The following is a 23,432-nucleotide window of genomic DNA, read 5'->3' as shown; positions in this document are numbered from 1 at the left end:
TGTTGATCGATGTTGATATTTATTATATTGGTATTTATTGTTTTGATTTAAAATATGCACAACTTTCTTTTTACAGGGCTGCTTGACACACCGAAACCCTCTATGGTAGGTGCAGCTGTTCTTGGCGAGATCTTTTTAAAACCAAACTCGTGTTTTAAAAGTTCCATTACACACTTTTTATTTCAGCAGGCACACTCTGCCAAACGTATATCTGAAAGTCTTGGTGCACAGTTAGACCCTGATATGTCCTGGACCAGTTCTCTCAATACACCTGTCATGTCGCCCACCATCATTTTGAGTAAGTATGATACTGTATGAATTTGGGGTTTTATCATAATGGGAGTTTTATATTGGTTGTCTAAAATGGCATGTCCTCACCCTTGCAGCTAAAAGTGAGGAGCATAGGACTATGTGCCCAGTAAGAATTGCTACCGAAGAGCAGGTTATGGTGAGTATTCCATACAATTCTAGAAAAACTCATGGCAGGTTAAGCATAAACAGACTTGTCTTCTTCTAAGGATGTCGAATGCTATTGACTTGCTATAATTTTCTAAACTAAATTAGATAAATAGTACAATATTGCTCCAGTACATTGGTGTCCCCTTGATTACACTTGGATACTCAACCCATGCTCAAGGCATTTGTGTATCAGACTTGTAGAGAAGGATTTGTCTTCCCTCATATAGTTTGTGCGAAAGCTTTTCCCCTCGGCCATGGAGTCTGGAAGCACAATGCTGTCACCAGAACAGAATGATAGACCTCTCTGTCAACACAATGGTGAGTATTTGTTGAATGGTAACTACAGTAGTAAATATTGTAGAAGTGACTCTGCACATTAACACTGTGTAACAGATACAAGTACTGATTATTTCTCTGGTATACCAACAGGACCGGATTCCCACTTGCCTGGTGTGATTGACATCTCCCCTGGCTTTCAAGACACGCTACCTGGTGACAGTGGCAGCCATTGGAAACAGACTTTACCAGACGCTATTGAGGACGGAGAAATCCGCAGCACTGTGGCCGGTGTCCTAGATGGAGCTGAGGATGTCCTCTCCATATTCTTCAGCAACAGAAGTTTGGCTTTACAAAGGGTGAAGACCAAAGAGAGAATCAAAAGGAAGCAAAGTGGCGCAACTAAGGAACACGTACCTACTTCTACAATGGAACATGACAAAGTATCCAGTGAGAGAGCAGGAGAATACCAACACACTAGGGAAACCTCTGAGCCTCTTGAGTCCAGGACTGACATGAAGTCTGGGGATTTGGCGACTTCTCAGTGGACTCCAATAAATGTACCTGATATTTCAGGCTATGATATGGATTCATTTCACCATGAGGGGTCTTCCTCTACTAATCACATAATTCCACAAGATGGCATAAGTGAAACATTCCGTGACTTCACTGGGAGCCAGCAGCCGGATGGCGGTTTCTCTAAGCAGACTGTCCAGGTGGAGTCTGCCCTTTCCAGAAGAACATTACCATACACCAGCCAGCCAGAGGGATCTCAATTGACAGGGTCTGTAGTCGAAAGCGCTCTGCAACACACCTTTCCCAGGAAAACAAGGACATTTGTTTACTGTGTCAAAAATCCACTTCTGTCAGTGCAAGAAAAATATGTTACTCAGATGTTACCTGCATCACCTGGAACTGCTCCCAGAGGTAAGATTGTAATGTCGTTTTTAATCTCATTCCAATTATATTACTGATTTCTTTCATTCAATGAAATGATTTCACTGATATATATTGATGCATATGCTTTTATTCTCTTCCATCATGTTAGGTGAAAATCAGAACATAAAACAAAGTGAAACCATACCAAATGAAGCGGAGTTTAATCATCTTAACAAAACTGCCTTGGATGGGAAAAAGCCGCTAGTTCAGCAGAAAAGTGCAACTGAAGAAAATATTGTTTCACAAGCACCGACCAAAGACCCTGATCTTGATATGTCACAGCTTTGCAGGGTATTTGCGCAAGATTTTAGCCAAGTAGTTGACTACAGTCAACCATGCAGCAAAAGAGCAGATGCTATTAAAAATGGCTTCTCTGCATCAGCTTGTCTCTTAGCAATGAGACTAAGGAACAGAAAACAGTTGAATAAACTAGAATGGGGCCAGAAACCTGAACATCTTAACTCTGGCATCAGTGATGAAATGCATATTTCTGGTTCTCAGTTTAGCAACTCTGCAAACACGTCTAGAATGAAGAGTACATTGTGTGATAGCGGCTTCCCCCCCTCCACCCTTTCTGATGTCACACAAACAGAATCATCCCATGTTCACCCTAGCTCTGAAAAAAGTTATGGAAATCAGTCATCTAGAGGGTTTGAAACGGGTAACAACTGGATTATCTCTTTGCCTCCAGAAGCAATAAAGAAAGCAAAAGCATCATTGGATGACTTAACTGAGGAAAATATGACTGATGTTGTTACTGCTGCCAGTGAAGTGAAAGCTGTGTTGTCATGTGTGACAGGAAGCCAACTGTCCACAGAAGTGAAGTTCATTAGTCCACTCAACATTGCCAAAAGGTCAAAGCAAACCAGCGTAAAATTGAATGGTCAAGTTCATGTTCAGACCCCTCGGAGCGTCAATGTTTCGGTTTCCTCACACCCTGGGTCTGGTTTCAAAATGGCCTCCAATAAGAAGATACATTTTTTTTCAGCAAATCTGGAGAAAGACAAGGATCTGTTTAAGGAGATTGAGGATGAAATACCTGCAGTCAATATTCCTGAGATAAGCCTTCCTGAGGAAGGTAACATGTCATGTGGATTGGAGCTTGTTGATGGATCTCATTTACCACCTCTACTCTATACACACCAGAGGTCTGTTGATAGCCAAGGTCCGTTGACAGCCTCACAGAGAGCTGATGTTTCAGAATTGTGCAGTCTCTTAGAAGCTGCAGACAGCCAATTTGAGTTCACACAGTTTAAACCAGCAAAGCTGAACTTCTATGTACCAGATGGTAGCCCCCCTCGTCAATCTGAGAAAGAATTGGGTCCCGACTTTCTCACTGGCATAGATTTCAATGACAGTTTCAACTCTGATGTTGAGAAGCAATCTGTGAAGATGGCCACCCCTGACAAAAATACAACTATTTCTCATTGCAAGGAAATTTGCCAAGTAACAACCACCAAAATTAAATCTAGTGGGGCATCCAGCAATTCAACAGAGAAACCCAAAGAACATGTTATCCACAGAAGAGTACTTTACATTCCCAGTTATAGCTCTGAAAACATAGCTGAGGGTTCCTTTGGTTTGTTGACAAAAACCACAAACAAGAACCATCTACTCGATATGGATACGAACACCAGTGGAATGGAGTGTGAAAGCAAAGATCTCCCCAAGTTGGGTGTGGGTTTTAAAACTGCTGGCGGAAATGCTATGATAGTTTCAGAGAAGTGTCTGAGCAAAGCAAGGGCCTTGTTTGCAGATTTTGAGGAAAAAAACTGTGCACCCAAGTGTGCAGTAAAGAATCCGGAACAAGTTGAAACGTCACCTGTTCAATATAGAGGCGAAGTTGATACAAATGTTGATTCAAATGTGACACATTTTCATGGCCCTGAAAAGAAAGTAGATCTGAAGGAACCACGTGATGAATACATTGACAAGATTAAAGTGGACTTTACACATTCTCACAAACATGGGGATGGTGGATTCCAGACAGCCAGTGGTAAAGGAGTGACCATCTCGGCAAAGGCCCTTCAAAAAGCAAATGCAGTCTTCAAAGACTGTGACGCTATGGAAGGTGCAGGTTGTGCATCAGAAAAGCTGAGCAAAACAAGTGTTGTATCAGAGACTGGCAGTAATAATTTTGAGAGAAACAATTGTGGCTTCAGCACTGCTCGAGGGAAGAGAGTTGATGTTTCTGCAAAATCTCTACTGAAGGCAAGGACTCTCCTGAATGACTGTGATGAATTGGAAAATTCTAAGCCAGGGAAAATCCTCAGCTTGAATGCAAAGATACCAAGTCAGAATATTCCGCAGAAAAGTGACTGTGATTTTAAGAAACTCAGTAGTAAAGCAGCCTCCATATCAGCAAAGATCCCTTTTACAGCAGAAACTCCATTTGATGGTGGCACGTCACATGATGTTCTAGGGGCAAAGAGCAAAATGCTCGAACCAGAGAATTCTCAAACCCATGCCAAAGATCCTTTGAAAAATGGATGTGGGTTCAGTACTGCCAGTGGTAAAAGAGTGTCTGTGTCCGAAGGGGCACTGTTGAAAGCACAGGCTCTTTTGAGTGAATGTCATGTAGATGGAGAGGAACTTTCTAAACCAAAGAAAAAAATCACAGTAGATCTTCATACCATTCAGAATCCAACACAGAAGCACAGTGGATTTAAGACTGCAACTGTCTCAGAAGTTACCGTATCACCTAAGGTCCATAATCAAGCAAAGGCTGTTTTCAACAACTGCGATTCCAATATGGACAGCTTAATCAGTGCTGAAGCAAAGCAAGGGAATATAGACGTAAAGTCGGCGGATGGTCTGATGAACAATCCAGGGAAAAGCTATTGTGCCTTCATGACAGCTGGTGGAAAGAATGTGCATGTATCTGAAAAGGGTATTTTGAAGGCGAAGAGCATTCTGAATGAAAACCTTGATAACTGCACAGACTCAAATGCCATTGAGGAGGCTTGGTTTTCAGATGGTAGATTTTCGTTACTCACTGAAGATGGTACAGGTGTCAAAAAAGGAGCAGGGAACAAATCAAATTCTTCTGACCTCAACGGTGATGAAAAGAGCTGTGATTTCAGCACTGCCGGTGGCAGGACTGTGCATATGTCCGATGGAGCACTCCAGAAAGCAAAGTCTATTCTGAACGAATGTGATGTAATTGAAAATCCACAACCTGAGAATGGCCACAAAGTGCATCTGGAAAAGATTCCAACAAAGGAAACGCATGAAATCTCTCATGGTAGCACAGCCAGTGGGAAAGGGGTGTTTATTTCAGAGAAGGCACTTCAAGAAGCATGTGATGATACCCTTGCCAGTGATACTGACCCTCACAAAAGATCTGAAGCAAATAGGCCACTGAAGGTCCCTACTCCCCATATTAATGTTCAGCGTGTGCCGGTCAAAGCAGTCCGACTGGAGGACCGCGAAGTGATCCAGACCATTGTTGGAATGGCATGTCAGTCTTCATCTGTGGAATGTCAAGCGGAGTCTTCCTTGTTACATTTTGAATCCCTTGGATTCAGTGGCTGCTCTGTGACTCAGAGGAGGTACTTTGCCCAGGAGGCCATGGATTGTACCAAGGCTCTTTTAGAGGACGAAGACTTGACCGATCATTGTCCTGGAACACCAATCCAAGCTAACCCCATGTCCTGCAAGAGGGGTTTTGAGATGAGAAGTGGAATTGTGAAAAGGTCGGCAGAGGATTTAGGGATGACAGGTAAGATATACAGTACCAGTCATTACCTTCTACTCATGAGACCAAAACCATGCCAACACAGCTATATAAACAAGTGTTTTAGTGTTATCTATAAGCTCAGCAGTAAATGTCCACTCCCCACATTGATTTATAGTGGAATGTCTGACTAGTGTCTTATCTCTTAAACTCCCCTGCAGAGTTCTGTCTCAGTTACACATTTCTCAGACAGTTTCTTTATAAGTGGCAGAGATTAGAAAAGACTGTGGGTTCTGATAAATTATTATAATAGATCAAACATTTGGTACAGCCCCTATCATGATCCCAAGGTGAACCCGACAGTAGCCACCCCTTGCCTTGATGACATCTTTGCACACTCTTGTCATTCTCACAACCAGCTTCACCTGGAATGCTTTTCCAACACTCTTGAAAGAGTTCCCACATGCTGAGCTCTTGTTAGCTTCTTTTCCTTCACTCTGCGGTCCAACTCATCCCAAACCATCTCAATTGGGTTGAAATTGGGTGATTGTGGAGACCAGGTCATCTGATGCAGCATTCCATCACTCTCCTTCTTGGTCAAATAGCCCTTACACAGCCTGGGGTTGTGTTGGGTCATTGTCCTGTTGAAAAACAAATGATAGTCCCACTAAGTGCAAACCAGATGGGATGGTGTATCGCTGCAGAATGCTGTGGTAGCCATGCTTATTACGTGTTCCTTGAATTCTAAATAAATCACAGACAGTGTCACCAGCAAAACACCATCACACCACCACCTCCATGCTTCACGGTAGGAACCACAAGTGCGGAGATCATCCGTTCACCTACTTTGCGTCTCACAAAGACACGGTGATTGGAACCAAACATCTCAAATTTAGACTCATCTGACCAAAGGACAGATTTCCACTGGTCTAATGTCTATTGCTCGTGTTTCTTGGCCCAAGCAAGTCTCTCCTTATTATTGGTGTCCTTTAGTAGTGGTTTCTTTGCAGCGATTCGACCATGAAGGCCTGATCCACGCAGTCTCCTCTGAACAGTTGATGTTGTGTCTGTTACTTAAACTCTGTGAAGCATTTATTTGGGCTGAAATTTCTGAGGCTGGTAACTCTAATGAACTTATCCTGTGCAGCAGAGGTAACTCTGGGTCTTCCATTCCTGTGGCGGTCCTCATGAGAGCCAGTTTCATCATAGCGGTTTGCACTTTCAAAGTTCTTGAAATTTTCCGTATAGACTGACCTTCATGTCTTAAAGTAATGATGGACTGTCGTTTCTGTTTGCTTATTTGAGCTGTTCTTGCCATAATATGGACTTGGTCTTTTACCAAGTAGGTCACAACTGTTGTGGTAATTTCCTATACTACTATATGAGTTGAGTTTACAAACCACACAAGTCAGAGTTATATTTTAAACTCCATCTTTAATTATATGAGCTTCACCATAGCCCATTTGACTCTCAGATCAATTCAGTGTATAAATGAATTCTCTATAAATGAGTGTCTATAAATGAGTCCTTACAAAACAATTCTTAGTTTCTTTTATAGAAAAGATACACCCCTCTCAACTTACATGACGAATAACAGATCTTAGGAACATTACAAAGAACCTTTTACTTGAAAGAGGAGTATCCCATCCAGATAGCATTAGCTATAAATTATCGTTCAGTTTCTTTAGACGAGATTCTAATCTCGTTCTTGGGACCACTTAGGACCAAAACATTACCTCATCCAATGGCATATATCAATTGTCAATTCTAGATACCCCCATCTCAAATACACCCCCTCTTCTCCCCACCCTGGAGAAGCTCACTAAGGGGAGTGAATCTCTAGGTCATATACTATCTCAAGATTCATCAACACATCAGAGGGGTAATACAATGATTCCAGACACTGCCATACTCCACCTAATGGGAAAAGGGAGTGACTAGCGTACAGACATAGTGGAGCCCTTCTCCCTTTCTGATATTCTGCATATTATGAAAGTAAATAAAACATCTTATTTATCTATGTTACCTAACTAATTCTGATTCGTCTACGACACAACTGATTGGCTCAAACGCATTCAGAAAAAAATTCCACAAATGTACTTTTATCAAGGCACACCTGTTAATTGAAATGCATTCCATGTGACTACCTCGTGAAGCTGTTTGAGAGAATGCTAAGAGTGCAAAGCTATCAAGGCAAAGGGTGATTACTTTGAAGAATCCAAAATATATTTGGATTTGTTTAACACTTTTTTTACTACATGATTCCATATTTGTTATTTCATAGTTTTGATGTCATCTATTATTCTACAATGTAGAAAATAGTAAAAATAAACAAAAACCCTTGCATGTGTAGGTGTGTCCAAACTTTTAACTGGGACTGTGTGTGTGTGTGTACACTGTATCTATCAGATCTAAAATAACAAAAATGTGATCAGATATTGTGATTGGGAGGAGTAATGTTAGACACAACTTTTTACTTGCATATGAAAGTTACAGGGTTGTGTGTTTACCAATCTAATATCGTTATGAAGAAAATGATTTACAACATTGTCCTTTTATGTGATATTATATTCAATAGACCAGCCTCCTCTGAAAAGAAGACTCTTGACCAAATTCGACAGAACTGTGGATTGTAGTAGACGGTCAGAACTCACTCCAGCTAAAAGCAGTTCAGATGGTAAGACAGTTGACCTTTTCTAAGTAACGAATTATCTAGTCACAAAATTCCCAGTACAATGAAATCGAACATTGACATGATGGTTCATCAATGCATCATTTGATTGTTTCAGGTATATTTAAAGACAGGAGAGTCTTCAAATATAATGTGGCTCTTCAACCTAATGTCACCAGGCCATATCGGTAGGTAATCAATTTAAAACAAAGGTATTTCTGAACTAGAGTACAGTACCTGTGTGTGTTTGTTGTTTTCACATAGTTCAAACAACATATCTATTTTGAAATTATTTATCAAATAAAATGCATTCATTCATTCACCTAGCATGAAATCTGTGTGTCATAGATTCTCATCACCTATGTTTGTCTTTCCAGCGCTAACCAGAGATGTGTAGACACAAGGCTGAATAAGACCGAGCCACAGAAGACAACGTCAGATCCAACCGCCGAAGACCGTAAACCAGTTAGCTCCAAGACAGCTGTATTTGTCCCCCCATTCCGGAGGAATGTCAAGCTTGAGCCACAGAGGAGCAGTGGTCTTCAGGACAAGACTAGAGCACCTGGTGTGTTTGTTTCCCCGTTTCGAAAAGACAACCGCGTAACCAGGGAGGGTTCCTTTAAGCCTTCAGAAGATAATCATTCTCCCTTCATCTCTGAAATGCCTTCCAAGACCACATCTGTTCCACTTCCTGAGTACAACCCCATCACTGACACTGGTAGTGATAACGCAAAGGAGTCCATTAAGGAACAGGACCCACAAAATATTGACAAAACGGACCTAGGCGATGATGGTGGCCATTGCCTTCCTGTCACCCTAGGAGGAGAGGATGCCACTGCAGAGGAGTCTATTGCAGGTCAGCTAGCCCCTGACGGTACCCTTCTAGACGTTGTTTATGGTACAAATATAATAATTTGTTTGACCTTTTTAACCAATGTCATCTTTGGGATATTGTAGACAATATTATTTGTTTCAACATGGTGTGACAACACGTGAAAGAGATTATGCTGATCAATTCACTGGCTTGGGACTAAATGCGTGTACTGAATCAGAACATGCATTTTATCCGAAAGTAATTAACAAGAAGGCATTTGAATCGGGACTGATACATTTTAACCGATGTGCACTTATCAGGAGTCGACTTAATGTGAAAAAGTATTGTGTGTGTGTGTACAGATGCAGAGTGCTTGCAGCTGGCCCGAGACATGCAGGACATGAGAATCAAGAAGAAGAAGCGGCAGACCATTAGACCTCTCCCTGGCAGCCTGTACCTGGCCAAGACATCTGGGGTGGCCAGGCTGACCCTCAGGGAGGCTGTTGGAGGTCGGCACCCGGTACAACACACACACAAACAGGTACTGTAACTAACACAAACATACTTTTTCTTGACACTGTGTGTGAACCCTTTGGAATGATCTGGACCTCTGCATAAATTGGTCATAAAATTTCATCTGATCTTCATCTAAGTCACAACAACAGACAAACAGTCTGCTTATAATAACACATAAATTATTGTATTTGTTTCTTGTCTATATTGAATACATCATTTAAACATTCACAGTGTAGGTTGGGGAAAGTATGTGAACCCCCCTAGGCTAATGACTTCTCCAAAAGCTAATTGGAGTCAGGAGTCCGCTAACCTGGAGTCCAATCAATGAGATGAGATTGGAGATGTTGGTTAGAGCTGCCCTGCCCTATAAAAAAACACTCAAAACATTTTAGTTTGCTATTCACAGGAAGCATTATCTGATGTGAACCATGCCTCGACAAAAGAGATCTCAGAAGACCCAAGATTAAGAATTGTGGACTTGCATAAAGCTGGAAAGGGTTACAAAAGTATCTCTAAAAGCCTTGATGTTCATCAGTCCATGGTAAGACGAATTGTCTATACATGGAGAAAGTTCAGCACTGTTGCTACTCTCCCTAGGAGTGGCAGTCCTGCAAAGATGACTGCAAGAGCACAGCGCAGAATGCTCAATGAGGTTAAGAAGTGTCAGCTAAAGACTTACAGAAATCTCTGGAACATGCTAACATCTCTGTTGACGAGTTTACGATATGTAAAACACTAAACAAGAATGGTGTTCATGGGAGGACACCACGGAAGAAGCCACTGCTGTCCAAAAAAAAAACATTGCTATGTCTGAAGTTTGCAAAAGAGCATCTTTATGTTCCACAGCGCTACTGGCAAAATATTCTTTGGACAGATGAAACTACATTTGAGTTTGTTTGGAAGGAACACACAACACTATGTGGAGAAAAAAAGGTACCGCACACCAACATCAATCTCATCCCAACTGTAAAGTATGGTGGAGGGAGCATCATGGTTTGGAGCTGCTTTGCTGCCTCAGGGCCTGGACAGCTTGCTATCATAAACTTGGGAATTCATTTTTCCGTTGATCAAGACATTTTGCAGGAGAATGTTAGGCTATCTGTCCTCCAGTTGAAGCTCAACAGATGTTGGTTAACGCAACAGGACAACGACCCAAAACACAGCAGTAAATCAACAACAGAATGGCTTCAACAGAAGAAAATACACCTTCTGGAGTGGCCCAGTCAGTCCTGACCTCAACCCGATTGAGATGCTGTGGCATGACCTCGAGCAGTTCACACCAGACATCCCAAGAATATTGCTGAACTGAAACAGTTTTGTAAAGAGGAATGGTCCAAAATTCCTCCTGACTGTTGTGCAGGTCTGATCCGCAACTACAGAAAACGTTTGTTAGGTTATTGCTGCCAAAGGAGGGTTAACCAGTTATTAAATCCAAGGGTTCACATACTTTTCCCACCCAGCACTGTGAATGTTTTACACATTGTGTTCAATAAAGACATAAACAGGTATAATTGTTTGTGTTATATGTTTAAGCAGACTGTGTTTGTCTATTGTTGTGACTTAGATGATCAGATGAAATTTTATGACCAATTTATGCAGAGGTCCAGGTAGTTCCAAAGGGTTTACATACTTTTTCTTGCCACTGTATACTGTAACACACACAAACAGATACTGTAACCTACACATACAAACATACTGAAACAGACTGACAAACAGGTGTTGGAAGACACACACACACAGACTGATACTGTAAAAACAGACCGATAAACACACTGGATTGGTTGAGGTGGAACAGGGCTTTTGAAGTCTGATTTAGAATATGAACAATGGTGGGGAGCTGGGGGCTTGTCTGTTGAACTTGTTAAGTGTGTTTTTTGGAGGGTAATGACTGATGTCTAATCCTCATTGTGGATATTACTCAGCTGTATGGCTACGGAGTGCACCGGCATGTTTTGGATATCAGCAGTGAGAGTGCCGAGGCGTTCCGCTTTGTCTGCCGACACTTCTTCAGACGCGAGGCGTTTGTAGAGGGGTGCATTCAGCTGGCCGACGGGGGTTGGCTCATCCCTCGCAACGATGGAACCGCAGGGAAACATGAGTTCCACAGGTACTGTTTTATTGATTGTTTGGGACACATAGCATTCGTTCCAACTGATGAAGTTGTTAATTTTCAACTTTGCCATGTATTCCCTTGAACATATTTATTATTCATTTGGATGAATGTATGTATGTATAACAGGTATACTGATGCTCCATCTACCACTATATCGAAATACGTTTGAGAAACAAATGAAATAAATGTGTATTTAAATAACTAGTTAATCAACTTGAATAAATATTTGGTTTATAGGTCACATCACTGATGCTGCAGTTAACACTACATCGCAATACTTTGATGGGAAACTTGATGAAAATGTATACATTTTAAAATAATGAATTAAACTGAACATAAGCTCCCCCTCTACTTCAGAGCGTTGTGTGACAGCCCTGGCGTGGACCCCAAGCTGATCAGTGAGGCCTGGGTGTTCAACAACTACCGCTGGGTGGTGTGGAAACAGGCCTGCATGGAGAGGGCATTCCCAGCAGTGATGGGCAGCCTCTGTCTCACACCAGAACAGGTGCTCCTACAACTGAAATACAGGTACGGCAGCAACCAAAAAGGTAGCTCTGGTGCAGGTTGTTGGGTGCACTTTCCTTCACTAACGACCCGTATCAATGTGCGCACATCAATACAGGACGATAGTAGAGGAACGCGCACTCACGCCCTGGACCAGAGCTACCAGCAAGTAACCTCATACTGCGTAAGCACATTAAATGATTTTGGATAAAGGTTGTGTATGTGTTTTGTGTAATATCCATGCCTATTCAGCCTTTTATGTGACCAGGATGTTTCAATTTCTGTTTTTATATGGCGAACCCATAACAATGTGTACAGTGCAGTGAGGTTGAAGAGAGACTTGCATACATAAACTGCAGACAAAACAAATGTATTGTGCGAACTAAATGTAACACGTATTTGTGTGTGCCACATACAATGTGGAGCTGAACCACAGCAGCAAGTAGCAAGGCTATTGAATGTGTGTGTTTGTGTCAGGTACGACTTGGAGGTGGACAACAGCAAGAGGTCCGCTCTAAGGAAGATCATGGAGAGAGACGACACGGCAGTCAAGACCATGGTGCTTTGTGTATGTGGTGTTGTCACCAAAGGCCATAACTCAACAAGGTGAAACAGTAGAACAATAAATGACTTTGTTCAATGTGCAGTTTGCCAAAATAATTCTATTGACTTCATGTCATATATAGTTCTGTCGAAATTCTTATGTTATTATTGTTTATAACCTCGGTTCTATGGAGGTCGAGAAGGAAATGCAACAAACCGGTATGGAGCTTGCTTCCCCATGAGTGTGTTGCATTTAGTAAGCCGACTGAAAGAGAACCCTATGTGTATCACACAGGCAGAGCTGGAGTGAGACCAAGACCAAAACACCACCCGGGAGCGCCGCAGGGTCTAAAGCGACGTCGTCCCCAGTAGGCTTGATCTGGCTGACGGATGGCTGGTACGCCATCAAGGCCCAGCTGGACGTCCCACTGACCGCCATGCTCCACCGGGGCCGCCTGGCGATTGGGGGGAAGGTGCTGGTCCACGGGGCCGAGCTGGTGGGATCTCAGGATGCCTGCTCCCCACTAGAGGCTCCCGACTCCCTCATGCTGAAGGTAAGAACTGGGTTGTGTTCATTAGGCACCAACCAGAAGAAAAGAGACTAACTGGGAGGAACTACTTGTACTTGTCAAATTAGAAACGCTGTTTTCCATTGCGCCCCCCAATGAACTCAAATGTAAGAAGACAATATAGCCGATATGGGCTTAGAAGACACTCAGTATTCAGAATGATATATTTCTTTTATTTTTTAATTTTTTTTATTTATTTTTATCCCCTTTTCTCCCCAATTTTCGTGGTATCCAATCGCTAGTAATTACTATCTTGTCTCATCGCTACAACTCCCGTACGGGCTCGGGAGAGACGAAGGTCGAAAGTCATGCGTCCTCCGAAGCACAACCCAACCAATCCGCACTGCTTCTTAACACAGCGCGCCTCCAACCCGGAAGCCAGCCGCACCAATGTGTCGGAGGAAACACCGTGCACCCGCCCCCCTCGGTTAGCGCGCACTGCGCCCGGCCCGCCACAGGAGTCGCTGGAGCGCGATGAGACAAGGATATCCCTACCGGCCAAACCCTCCCTAGCCCGGACGACGCTAAGCCAATTGTGCGTCGCCCCACGGACCTCCCGGTCGCGGCCGGCTGCGACAGAGCCTGGGCGCGAACCCAGACTCTGGTGGCGCAGCAGAATGATATATTTCAACTGCATGTAAATGTACTGTAAATTACTTTAGAATTCAGTCTGACTCTGCTACCAGTAGGGCTGGCACGGTAATTGTCTAATCGTGTAACCGACGATTATGGAACGTGATAAATCTTTGTTGCGCCTTGTTTTAGCAAGGTGTTGTAGCAAGCGAGTCTTCGGTTGCCTAGGCAACGCACCTCGCCCTGCAGCAGCACATGCAGCCAGGAGAAAATGTGTGTAAACCAGGCTTTGTTGATTTAAAAAAAAATATATATATATATATAAAATTGTTCAAAGAGCAATTATTAACTGTGACCGACAAATAATTCATCCAAAATTCCAGAACTGTCACATCCCTAACTACCAATAACAGCTAGTGCCACTACTACTACATTTACATTTAAGTCATTTAGCAGACGCTCTTATCCAGAGCGACTTACAAATTGGAAAGTTCATACATATTCATCCTGGTCCCCCCGTGGGGAATGAACCCACAACCCTGGCGTTGCAAGCGCCATGCTCTACCAACTGAGCCACACGGGACCACTACTAATAGTACGGATCTTCCCGGGTCATTTTCAGTCGGGCACACGAGTCCTGCACAGGCATGATTTTTAAGCCCTACCCATGCCCGATTGCTTCTGCCAAATTTAAGGCCCGGCCTTGCCCAAAATCAAAAATAAATTCCTCCGTTAGTAAATCCATTAGCTGTTCCTCTCTGTCACTCGCTCTCTGCACACAGCTCGCTCTGCTCATGGATGCTCTGAGTATCCATAGCAACGGCTCCACTGGGGCTGCTCTGCTCAATGACGAGACATGAGAGAGCAGTTAGCTGTTAGCTACTTTTCGTCACTCTAAAATCTGACAACTCAAGGACCGTTATTCTTTTCTGTGAAATAATCTGTCCTGTTTTATACTGTATTTGATGAGGTTAAAGCACTTCTGACACCATGTCATGATCTTAGTCAGATAAGACTGTACTGCACAGCAGAGCACGAGCAAATGTGTCCGCTTCAAAATGTTAGGGATGAATTTAGTGATATCCCTACGTGGCCCTAAACCGACGTATAATGTCGGGCTCGGTTCGAGTAGCAGAGCTCTAGGGCATACTGTAACAAAACATTTTGCCACTGCTGTCGGCGTATGCACTCTAGGGACCCCAATGGTATAGCAACAAGTTGGGTTGTACCCACCCTCAGCCTGTATTTCCATTAACAGTATTGTCCCTTACACACTCCTTTTGGATTCATTTGGGATTGGGCATAACCTAAAGCGAAACATTTTAGTTTTGTTTCAGCAGCGATTTTGAATGCAATTGCTTTTACCTAGCTCCGGGGACGAAAGCAGTTGATAGGCTACAGGGGGAAGCTGTAAGAGAAGGAATTTAACTGATTGGAAGTGTTTCTTATTGGTTAAGTTCCGGTGGTACCTCCGCATTACACTCCATTTTGGACTTATTTCTTCTGTTTTGTGCCTAATGAACACGACCCTGATGTATGTGGTTTCAGATTGGGGCCAATGGCACCAGAGTGGCGCGTTGGTACACCAGGCTAGGGTTCTACAGCAACCCTAGTCCGTTCCTCCTCCCCCTCTCCTCCCTCTACAGCAACGGAGGCCCCGTGGGCTGTGTGGACATTGTGGTGCTGAGGAGCTACCCTACCCAGGTGTGTTTCAGTGTACACGTTAGTTTGCGTTTACCATTTAGTGGAGGAACATGCACTAACGACATGAACCAGAGCTAGGCACACATCATCCACTTAATGAATCCCCTAAGAAGGCATTGCTAGGGCCAGGAATTTTTCCCAGATCACGTAACCTGAACAAAGAGAAACTCTGGACCCCTAGCTGTGAGTGTACTCGGAGAGGGCGTGTTACATATGTATAACTTAGGCCCATGTAACACTCCTGGCCCTGAGAGGTTTATTCAGAGAGGTTGTGTGTGTGTGTGTCCCTCCAGTGGATGGAGAAGAAGTCGGACGGAGGGTTTGCGTTCCGCGCAGGCCGTGCAGAGGAGAGGGAGGCGCGGCGTCACGGAGACGCCAAACACAAAGCCATGGAGATCCTGTTCGCCAAGATCCAGGCCCAGTTTGAGAAGGAGGACGGTAGGAAATCCTGGTTCCATCTCAAATGGCAACCTATTCCCTATACAGTGCACTACTTTTGATCAGGGTCCATAAGGAATAAGGTGCCCCTATTACTGACAGGGATTGTTGAGGTTAGATAAGATCTGTCAATCATATTACCAGTTCAATTTTCTAGTTTGATTTAGTCCATAGACTTGTTCAGGTTCCTATATCTCAAATACAAATTATTTTCATGTTCCTGCATGTATTATGTATTGCAAATTCTTATAGAATTTAGTCTGACTGCTACCAATAACATCAACTACTACTACTTCCTACTAATACTAATCTTCCAGAGTCATTTTCAGCAGAGCACACTGTAGCAAAACATTTTGCGATGTACATCTGTGTAAGTTCAGGTCCCGCCTCCCCATTTTACTCAGTTACAAAACCTTTTCCGCCTACTGAACATGACCCAACAGTTTGCGGTAAACCCAGAGGCCGGAGACGGACCCTGCGTGGTCGTGACATTGAGACACTGCTGGACGGGGAGGAGCTGTACGACGCGGTGGAGAATGACCCAGTTTATCTGGAGGTGACCATAATCACAGTGTCCAAATCCATTTGATCAACATTGGTGGGTTTAAATAAAGCATAAGCCTAATGGGACCTGATCAAAAGTGGTGCACTAAATATACAATAGGGTGCCATTTGGGGCATAACCCTTGCTAGGAAGGAGTCTTAGTTATGGTTAAGGATACATGACTGACTAAATCAGTTATGTATAGCCACTTTTATGATGCTTTATTTCAATCCCACCAATGTTGATCAAACTGATTTGATTAGATGGATGTCCAAAACAAGTGTAAAAAAACCCTAATGATGACAGACAACCATCCATGATTCTGGTGTTTGATTTTGTGTCAATATATCGTCATAACAGTTGAGCAAAACATCATTTTTATACCGGGAAAAATGCCAAGTGTACAGTTAAAAATATAAATTGTGAATTAAAAGAAGTTGAGCCCTAAGTAGACCTACTGACTTTCATATTGTTTTGTGCTAGGGCCGTCTGAGTGAGCAGCAACGGGAGGCGTTGAACAGCTATAGGCGTTGTGTCGGTGAGAGGAGGCAAGCGGCACTGCAGGAGCGGTTCCGCCAGGCTCTGGAAAGCACCCAGGAGGGCGAGGGCGGGAGCTGTCACAACCGAGACGTGACCCCCATCTGGAAGCTCAGCGTCGCTGACTCCAGGGCCAAGCCGGGCAGCAATGGTGTGAATGGATCTTTGTATATAGCACAATCAGGGATGTAGTGGAGCCTTTTTTCCCAAACTTTATTCAGACCAAGGAGAAAGTAAAAGGGATACAGATATGGGAAAAGAGAAAGTTAGAAGGTCAACACAGGGATTTAACCCCAGACTCCGAAGGGGTAGTAGACCAGCGTTCGTCTTTGTTTAATTCTTGGTTCCTCACCCAACCAACACCCTCCTTCCAGCAGTGTACCTGTTGAATATCTGGCGCCCCTCCATGGATCTGCAGTCCTTGCTGAAGGAGGGCTGTCGATACAAGGCCTACAAACTATCCACGTCGGAGGGCAAGAAACGAGCCGGTAACACCTCCATTCAGCTCACCGCCACCAAGAAAACCCAGTTCCAGAATTTACAGGTAACACTGAACTTAAACGACATAGTGTGTGAATACGAATGTAAATTCTAAAATGATCTTTCCCAATCTCAAATCAACCCTAAACTATACCCTAGGCACTTGTGTATACACTCACCGGCCATTTTATAAGGTACACCCATCTAGTATTGGGTCGGGCCTCCAGAACAGCCTGAATTCTTTGTGGCATGGATTCCTGCCAGGAAAACATTCCCCACACCAGTAAACCACCAGCCTGTACCAGGCAGGATGGGTCCATGGACTCGTGCTGCTTACGCCAAATCCTGACTCTGCTGTTACTATGATGCAACAGGAACTGGGATTCGTCAGACCAGGCAACGTTTTTCCACACCTCAATTGTCCAGTGTTGGTGATCGTGTTTCCACTGGAGCCTCTTCGTGTTTTTAGCTGATAGGAGTGGAACCCAGTGTGTTAATCTTCTGCAATAGCCCATCCGTGACAAGGATCGACGAGTTGTGTGTTCCGAGATGCCGTTCTGCGCACCGTGGTTGTATTACACTGTTGTCTGTCTGTTTGGGGCCCGCCTGTTAACTTGCACGATTCTTGCCATTCTCCTTCGACCTCTCATCATCGAGCTGTTTTTGCCCACAGGACTGCCACTGACTTTTTTTCCCTTCTTTTCGTTGCACCATTATCGGTAAACCCGAGACAGTCGTGCGTGAAAAGCCTAGGAGGGCGCCCTTTTCTAACGTTCAATCGAACAGTAACTGAATGCCTTGATGCCTGTCCGCCTGCTTTATATAGGAAGCCACGGCCACGTGACTCACTGCCGTGAACGGGGGGGGGTGTATGTAATAAACTGTCCGGTAAGTGTAATAAACTGTCCGTTAAGTATAAACAACCCTTTACTTTTTCCACATTTTGTTGTTCCTAGGTGGAATTAAGTCTCTAAGAGTGTTCCACACATGGATTGTGCAAAATGTGTTCATTGTTGACCAGTAGCTAGGTTTAAATCGAATTGACTACAGATTTTCATGCATAAATACAATATGGTTATATCATTATTTGCTCATAAAAGCAGTTCCACTGCCATAAATTTAAGTCAAAACACATTGTAGAAGTCTTTTTGAAGAATTTTGAATTCTGTCTAACACAACAAAATGTGGAATAAGTCAAGGGGTGTGAATACTTTCTGAAGACACTGTGTTACACTGATTTAATCCTCACAAGTGCCTAGTGGCAAGTGTTTTAGGGATTGATTTGGAATTGGTTGTCTCGTGTCATTTTCTCCATCACCCAGGCTTCTGCAGGGTGGTTGTCTGAGCGTTTCCAAGCCCGAGAGGCGGTTGGCTTTCGCGTTCTCCTGAACCGGGACTTAAAGCCGCTCTGTGGAGAGGTGGATCTGGTAGGCTACGTCATCTCCATCACAGACCGACAAGGTGGGTGTTCATCAGGGCACACAACTGAAATGTTTTGTGACAAATTAGCGTCTCTAAATGTCCCTCCCTGTTTAAGTCCGTTTTCTTATTTTTGGTGCCTGATGGACAGGACCCTGTTTGGTCTGTAAAGAGTTCAGTTCTCAACTGGGTTATTCAGTTCAATGGATTTTATTCATCCCCCAAAGGGCTTATAAAGTGACAGGCAGACAAAAAATAACAATAGGACAAATCAGACCTGGATTTAAATACATGCATATTTAAAGATCCAAATGCAGCTTATATATATATGTGTGTGTATGTATTTATATGTGTGTAACAGTTAAGTACCTTGTAATGTGATTGCTTTTCAGCAAAAAGCAATTTCTCAAGCAAGAATTTTGCCAGCACTGTCTGGGAGTGGTCTGAGTGGGGAGGGGAAAACTGAAAACTAGCTGTTATTGGCAGAGATGTTTGGAACTCTTTCTTATTGGTCTATTAACTAATTTAATGCCTGGTGATGTCAGCAGTCCGGCCAAAACTCCGTCCCACCAAGACAGGCTAAAATTTCAGGCGGTCTTTCCAAACCGCTCTTATTCTAAAAAGGCATAGTCATTTATTATTATTATTCCAACCTCGTAGTATGGAAATATATGTAAAACACAGGAAAATCACATTTTTGACTGCACTGGGCATTTACGTACTTTTGTGTGAGCATTTTTTTAATGTTCAACTATAATTAGTTGTAAATACATGCCAATACTTTCCACATGTGTTTTTCCCAAATACATTCCAATGTTCAACTACTTGTATTTTCAAAGATACTTTGTCTAAATACTTACTTCAAAATGTATTTTAAGGTAATTTAAATAAATAGTATTTGAACACAGGTCTGGAGCAAATACATAACCAACAACCTATATGGCAATGGTATATCAAGAACCAGCGTGAACAGATGGATTTGACCAACTCTGTTGACATGCTGTGCCTGCAGGTCACTCTCCAGTGGTGTATCTAGTGGATGGCTGGCTGGACTTTGTCAAGGTGCGCTGCTGCAGCAGTCTGGTCCAGCAGGGCTTGGAGGAGGTGGTCAAGCCTCTGGCTCTGGTGGCTCTCAGTAACCTTCAGCTCAGAGCCCATCCCTCCTCCCCCACCCCTATCCGCAGCGCCATCCCTGGCCTATACGCTGGAGAACTGGTCTCGTTTTCCACCAACCCCAAGGAGCCACATCTACAGGAGGCTGCCACTCAACTCAGAACCCTTGTCCAGGTAGCTAGGGATTGAGGGCATTTGAAGGTTTCGAAACGTCACAATCAAAACTGGAGTGTGATAGACAGAAAAGCTGTTATACAGGGAAATTGGACACGTTATTCCTGTGAGGTCAAAATTTGTCTTCCTCATTGCCACTGATTTGAGGATATTTGCAACAAACTGATGTTTGAATTTATTATGTGTGGTTTGAGCAGGGCCAGGAACACTTCTTCAGGACTGCAGAGGAGAGGTTATCTAACTTAGTCCAGGGGTCTGCCCAGTGTCGTCTTCCGCTGCCATGGACTCCAGGCTGGAAAGCAGATGCCAAACCAGATGCCAGGACTACTGTGAGTTTTTGTTGGTTTCCCAATCAGACAACTATTCTGGTCAAGCTGGAATGACAGTTGATTTATAAAATTAAAAAAACATGTACATTCCTATGTACACAACACAAGTCTATCAATGTTATTCACCACTACACATCAAGTCACATCTACACATTGTACATTAAATTAACAAATAATGTGTGTCAGGGTTCGCGGAAGGTGCTTGAGGTGCTTAAAGTACTGGAATTTGGCACTCTGAAATGGAATACTTTGAAAATTAGACATTTTCACAAGTTGGTAATTGAAAAGTGCTTGAATTAAAATGAGAGAACAGACAAATGTTTTTTTATGAAAAATGTATTGGTCTTGCGAATTAACTTCCGGGCAGACTGCCGAGTATTATTCCTCGTGTTTCGTGCTGTGGTTGCCAGGCGAGCTCGCTCATTCTACCCACACTGCCACTCAGCCAGGAAGGTACAGAACTGACTGATTAGGTGCCGCCAAATGTCACATCGATAGCTAAAATGCTGGGTAGATTCAATCCTGCCTTTTTATGGGTATGGAAAATGTCTGGGATCTTTCATTTCAGCTCATGAAACATGGGACCAACACTTTACATGTTGCTTCTTATATTTTTGTTTTGCGAGCATGGGTGAATCGGCCCTGAAGAGTCACATGAAGGGGGGAAAAAGACAAACTGTGACTTTCTCTAAAACAACCTCCTGAGCATTTTTTGCCAATCGCCTCATTCATATATCAAGAGGGTTCTGGTGGCTGTTCACATGCCGTTTTCCTCACACATCCCACCCGCCCGGCGACACTAAAGCTGCCACTCGGAAGCTAGATGCTTTTTCATAGCTATTAAGCAGGAGATTCCCAATTTTTTTTTTAGCTTTTTATTTAACTAGGCAAGTCAGTTAATAACCAATTCTATTTTACAATGACTGCCTAGCCCGGCCAAACACGGACGACTCTGGGCCAATTGTGCGCCGCCCTATGGGACTCCCAATCACGGCCGGTTGTGATACAGCCTGGAATTGAACCATGGTCTGTAGTGACGTCTCTTGCACCGAGATGCAGTGTCTAAGACCGCTGCGCCTCTCGGAAGTAATGCAAATAGGAAATGTGTGTTCATCAGTAGGCATCTCCCATAATCATCAGTACCGACTTAACACTCATGTATATGTAGTGAAGCAACGTATTATTGAGTAGAACTTGTAAGGTAGTGATGAATCGTTCTAATATTTTCCCATGAGGTTGTGGCGATCTACTGCCATCTGGCGGCAACTAGAAACAATTGCATAGTACTAACTATTACAAATTGATGGTCCTTGAAAATAAATATTAGTGCTTGAAAAAGTACTTAAGTCCTTGAATTTGACTTGCCACTCTCTGTACGAACTTTTAGTGTGCGTTGTCTTCCAGATGACACCCCAGCAGTCAGTTCGAAGCGTTGGCCCCTTCACCCCCCTGAACAGGGTCGTCCCCCCACCCGCCTGCTCCTCCGGGGGGGACAACAAAGACCCCAAGAGCCTGAAAAGAAAGAGGTGCCTGGAGTACCTATGTCGTGTCCCCTCTCCCCCTCCACTCTGCCCCTTGGGCACCATGACCTTACCCTCGCCGTCCGTCAACAAGACCTTCAACACACCTCGCAGGACCGAGACCCACCGGATCCTAAAGACACCTCTGGCCCCCACTCCACAGCATGTCCACCTGCCCCAAGAGGATGAGTGGGTGGAGGATGAAGAGCTGGTCATGATTGACACTCAGGCCCTACACGATGGCATAGGGATAGACACGTGACAGAGAATGTATTGGATTGTTATTGGGAATCCATCTGGAAAGATGTAGGTTCTTTTTTAAGCTGGGGGGGGGGGGATTTTAGAGAGGCTAACCATGACATGATTGGTGCCAGGTGAATGTTAACACTAGCAAAATGTTGGAAAATTATCATATGGAGTTGTTTGTAACATCAGGCTGAATCAAGTTAGGATTTGGTCCATCTTGCCTTTTTGGGCAAAAGTATTGATGCCAACAAAATGCATCAGACAGAAAAGGGGTTGTCTTGGAGAACTCCTGAAATAGTTTAGTGAAATGGCATTAGAAGAACTGTCACGAACTGTATAATATAAATGAAAAAATACAAAAAATGTTGTCCTTGTGTTTATGACCTCTTGTCGCTCACATCTGCATGTTCACAATAAATGTTCTAATGTATTGGTAATATGAGTATTTTGTGTAATTTATAAACAGGATTTTACTGGTGTGGTCAAACCCTTAAAAAGCAACAGCAGGTGGCGATGTCGCTGCGAAACTGCCTCCATTTTTTTCACAAACAGTCGGTCTTCATGTTAATTTCCATAAACAAAATGTTACCTAGCTAATTTAAAATCATGAAAATGTATCATAACATGTAATACTTCAACTTCATCACTTTATGGTAAGTAGCTAATTCATTAGCACAATTCTGGCGGCTGCCTATGGCTATTTTATTAGTTACCAAATCTTGCCAAGCAGTAACTTTGGAAGACTTGCTTTAACATTGGCTAGCTTGCTAATGTTTGTAGCTATACTCCGTTGTAGCGGTATACTCTTAGTTTCATCTAGATTGTATATTTTGAATTGCTTAAAATAATATAAAATACATTTTCTCAAGTTGGCTTGCTAGCCATCTATTTAGCATTGTTTTGTCTAGTTAACTTACCTCAGCCATTCTTTGAAACTAGCTATAGTTAAAGCTTGATGCTTGTCAATGAAGTGCAGAAATAATATTTCCTTAAGTATCTTAACTTTCTGGCACTGATTTCAGCTTTACTGCCAAGCTAACTTGCTTGGCAAGTATTTGCTAAGTATTGCTAATCAAACCTACGATGTGCGGTAGAGGGATTTTGGATTTGTCATTGAGGTCTTGTTTCCTTCGTTGCATGTTGATTCAAAGGATTTACCCCAACTTCTCGATGGCATTTCCGTGAGACAAGTCTGGAACTTCTCTCACTGGAACAAATGGAGAACGGCTGGAGTGTTTAAAAGTGGAGACAAATGGAGCCTCTGCAACAGACAGA

At 43.2% G+C, this 23,432-nt stretch overlaps 1 protein-coding gene across 9 annotated transcripts in view; it reads left to right on the top strand.

Moving 5' to 3' along the window:
• The window catches only part of brca2 (BRCA2 DNA repair associated), a 34,398-nt gene extending 11,804 nt beyond the window's left edge, over nucleotides 1-22,594 (top strand). For 4 of the 9 annotated variants that reach the window (XM_071359351.1, XM_071359350.1, XM_071359349.1 and 1 more), the window contains 23 exons: nucleotides 77-105; nucleotides 187-298; nucleotides 387-448; nucleotides 687-777; nucleotides 889-1,662; nucleotides 1,784-5,395; nucleotides 7,929-8,027; nucleotides 8,140-8,209; nucleotides 8,399-8,919; nucleotides 9,198-9,376; nucleotides 11,274-11,458; nucleotides 11,822-11,992; nucleotides 12,446-12,574; nucleotides 12,807-13,065; nucleotides 15,202-15,357; nucleotides 15,651-15,795; nucleotides 16,200-16,351; nucleotides 16,823-17,027; nucleotides 17,251-17,420; nucleotides 18,679-18,817; nucleotides 19,788-20,062; nucleotides 20,260-20,391; nucleotides 21,796-22,594. In XM_071359351.1, the coding sequence (XP_071215452.1) occupies nucleotides 77-105; nucleotides 187-298; nucleotides 387-448; nucleotides 687-777; nucleotides 889-1,662; nucleotides 1,784-5,395; nucleotides 7,929-8,027; nucleotides 8,140-8,209; nucleotides 8,399-8,919; nucleotides 9,198-9,376; nucleotides 11,274-11,458; nucleotides 11,822-11,992; nucleotides 12,446-12,574; nucleotides 12,807-13,065; nucleotides 15,202-15,357; nucleotides 15,651-15,795; nucleotides 16,200-16,351; nucleotides 16,823-17,027; nucleotides 17,251-17,420; nucleotides 18,679-18,817; nucleotides 19,788-20,062; nucleotides 20,260-20,391; nucleotides 21,796-22,173 (8,045 nt within the window). In that variant the 3' untranslated portion in view covers nucleotides 22,174-22,594. The remainder of the gene's footprint in view (nucleotides 1-76; nucleotides 106-186; nucleotides 299-386; nucleotides 449-686; nucleotides 778-888; nucleotides 1,663-1,783; nucleotides 5,396-7,928; nucleotides 8,028-8,139; nucleotides 8,210-8,398; nucleotides 8,920-9,197; nucleotides 9,377-11,273; nucleotides 11,459-11,821; nucleotides 11,993-12,445; nucleotides 12,575-12,806; nucleotides 13,066-15,201; nucleotides 15,358-15,650; nucleotides 15,796-16,199; nucleotides 16,352-16,822; nucleotides 17,028-17,250; nucleotides 17,421-18,678; nucleotides 18,818-19,787; nucleotides 20,063-20,259; nucleotides 20,392-21,795) is intronic. The other 5 variants (XM_071359353.1, XM_071359352.1, XM_071359356.1 and 2 more) reach the window with 5 other exon arrangements.
• Nucleotides 22,595-23,432: the final 838 nt, after the last annotated feature.

The sequence above is a fragment of the Salvelinus alpinus genome, chromosome 22, assembly GCF_045679555.1.
Source record: "Salvelinus alpinus chromosome 22, SLU_Salpinus.1, whole genome shotgun sequence".
NCBI classification, from domain to species: domain Eukaryota; kingdom Metazoa; phylum Chordata; class Actinopteri; order Salmoniformes; family Salmonidae; genus Salvelinus; species Salvelinus alpinus.
The sequence above is the reverse complement of the archived record's forward strand: the minus strand, read 5'-3'. Positions and strand labels throughout refer to the sequence as shown.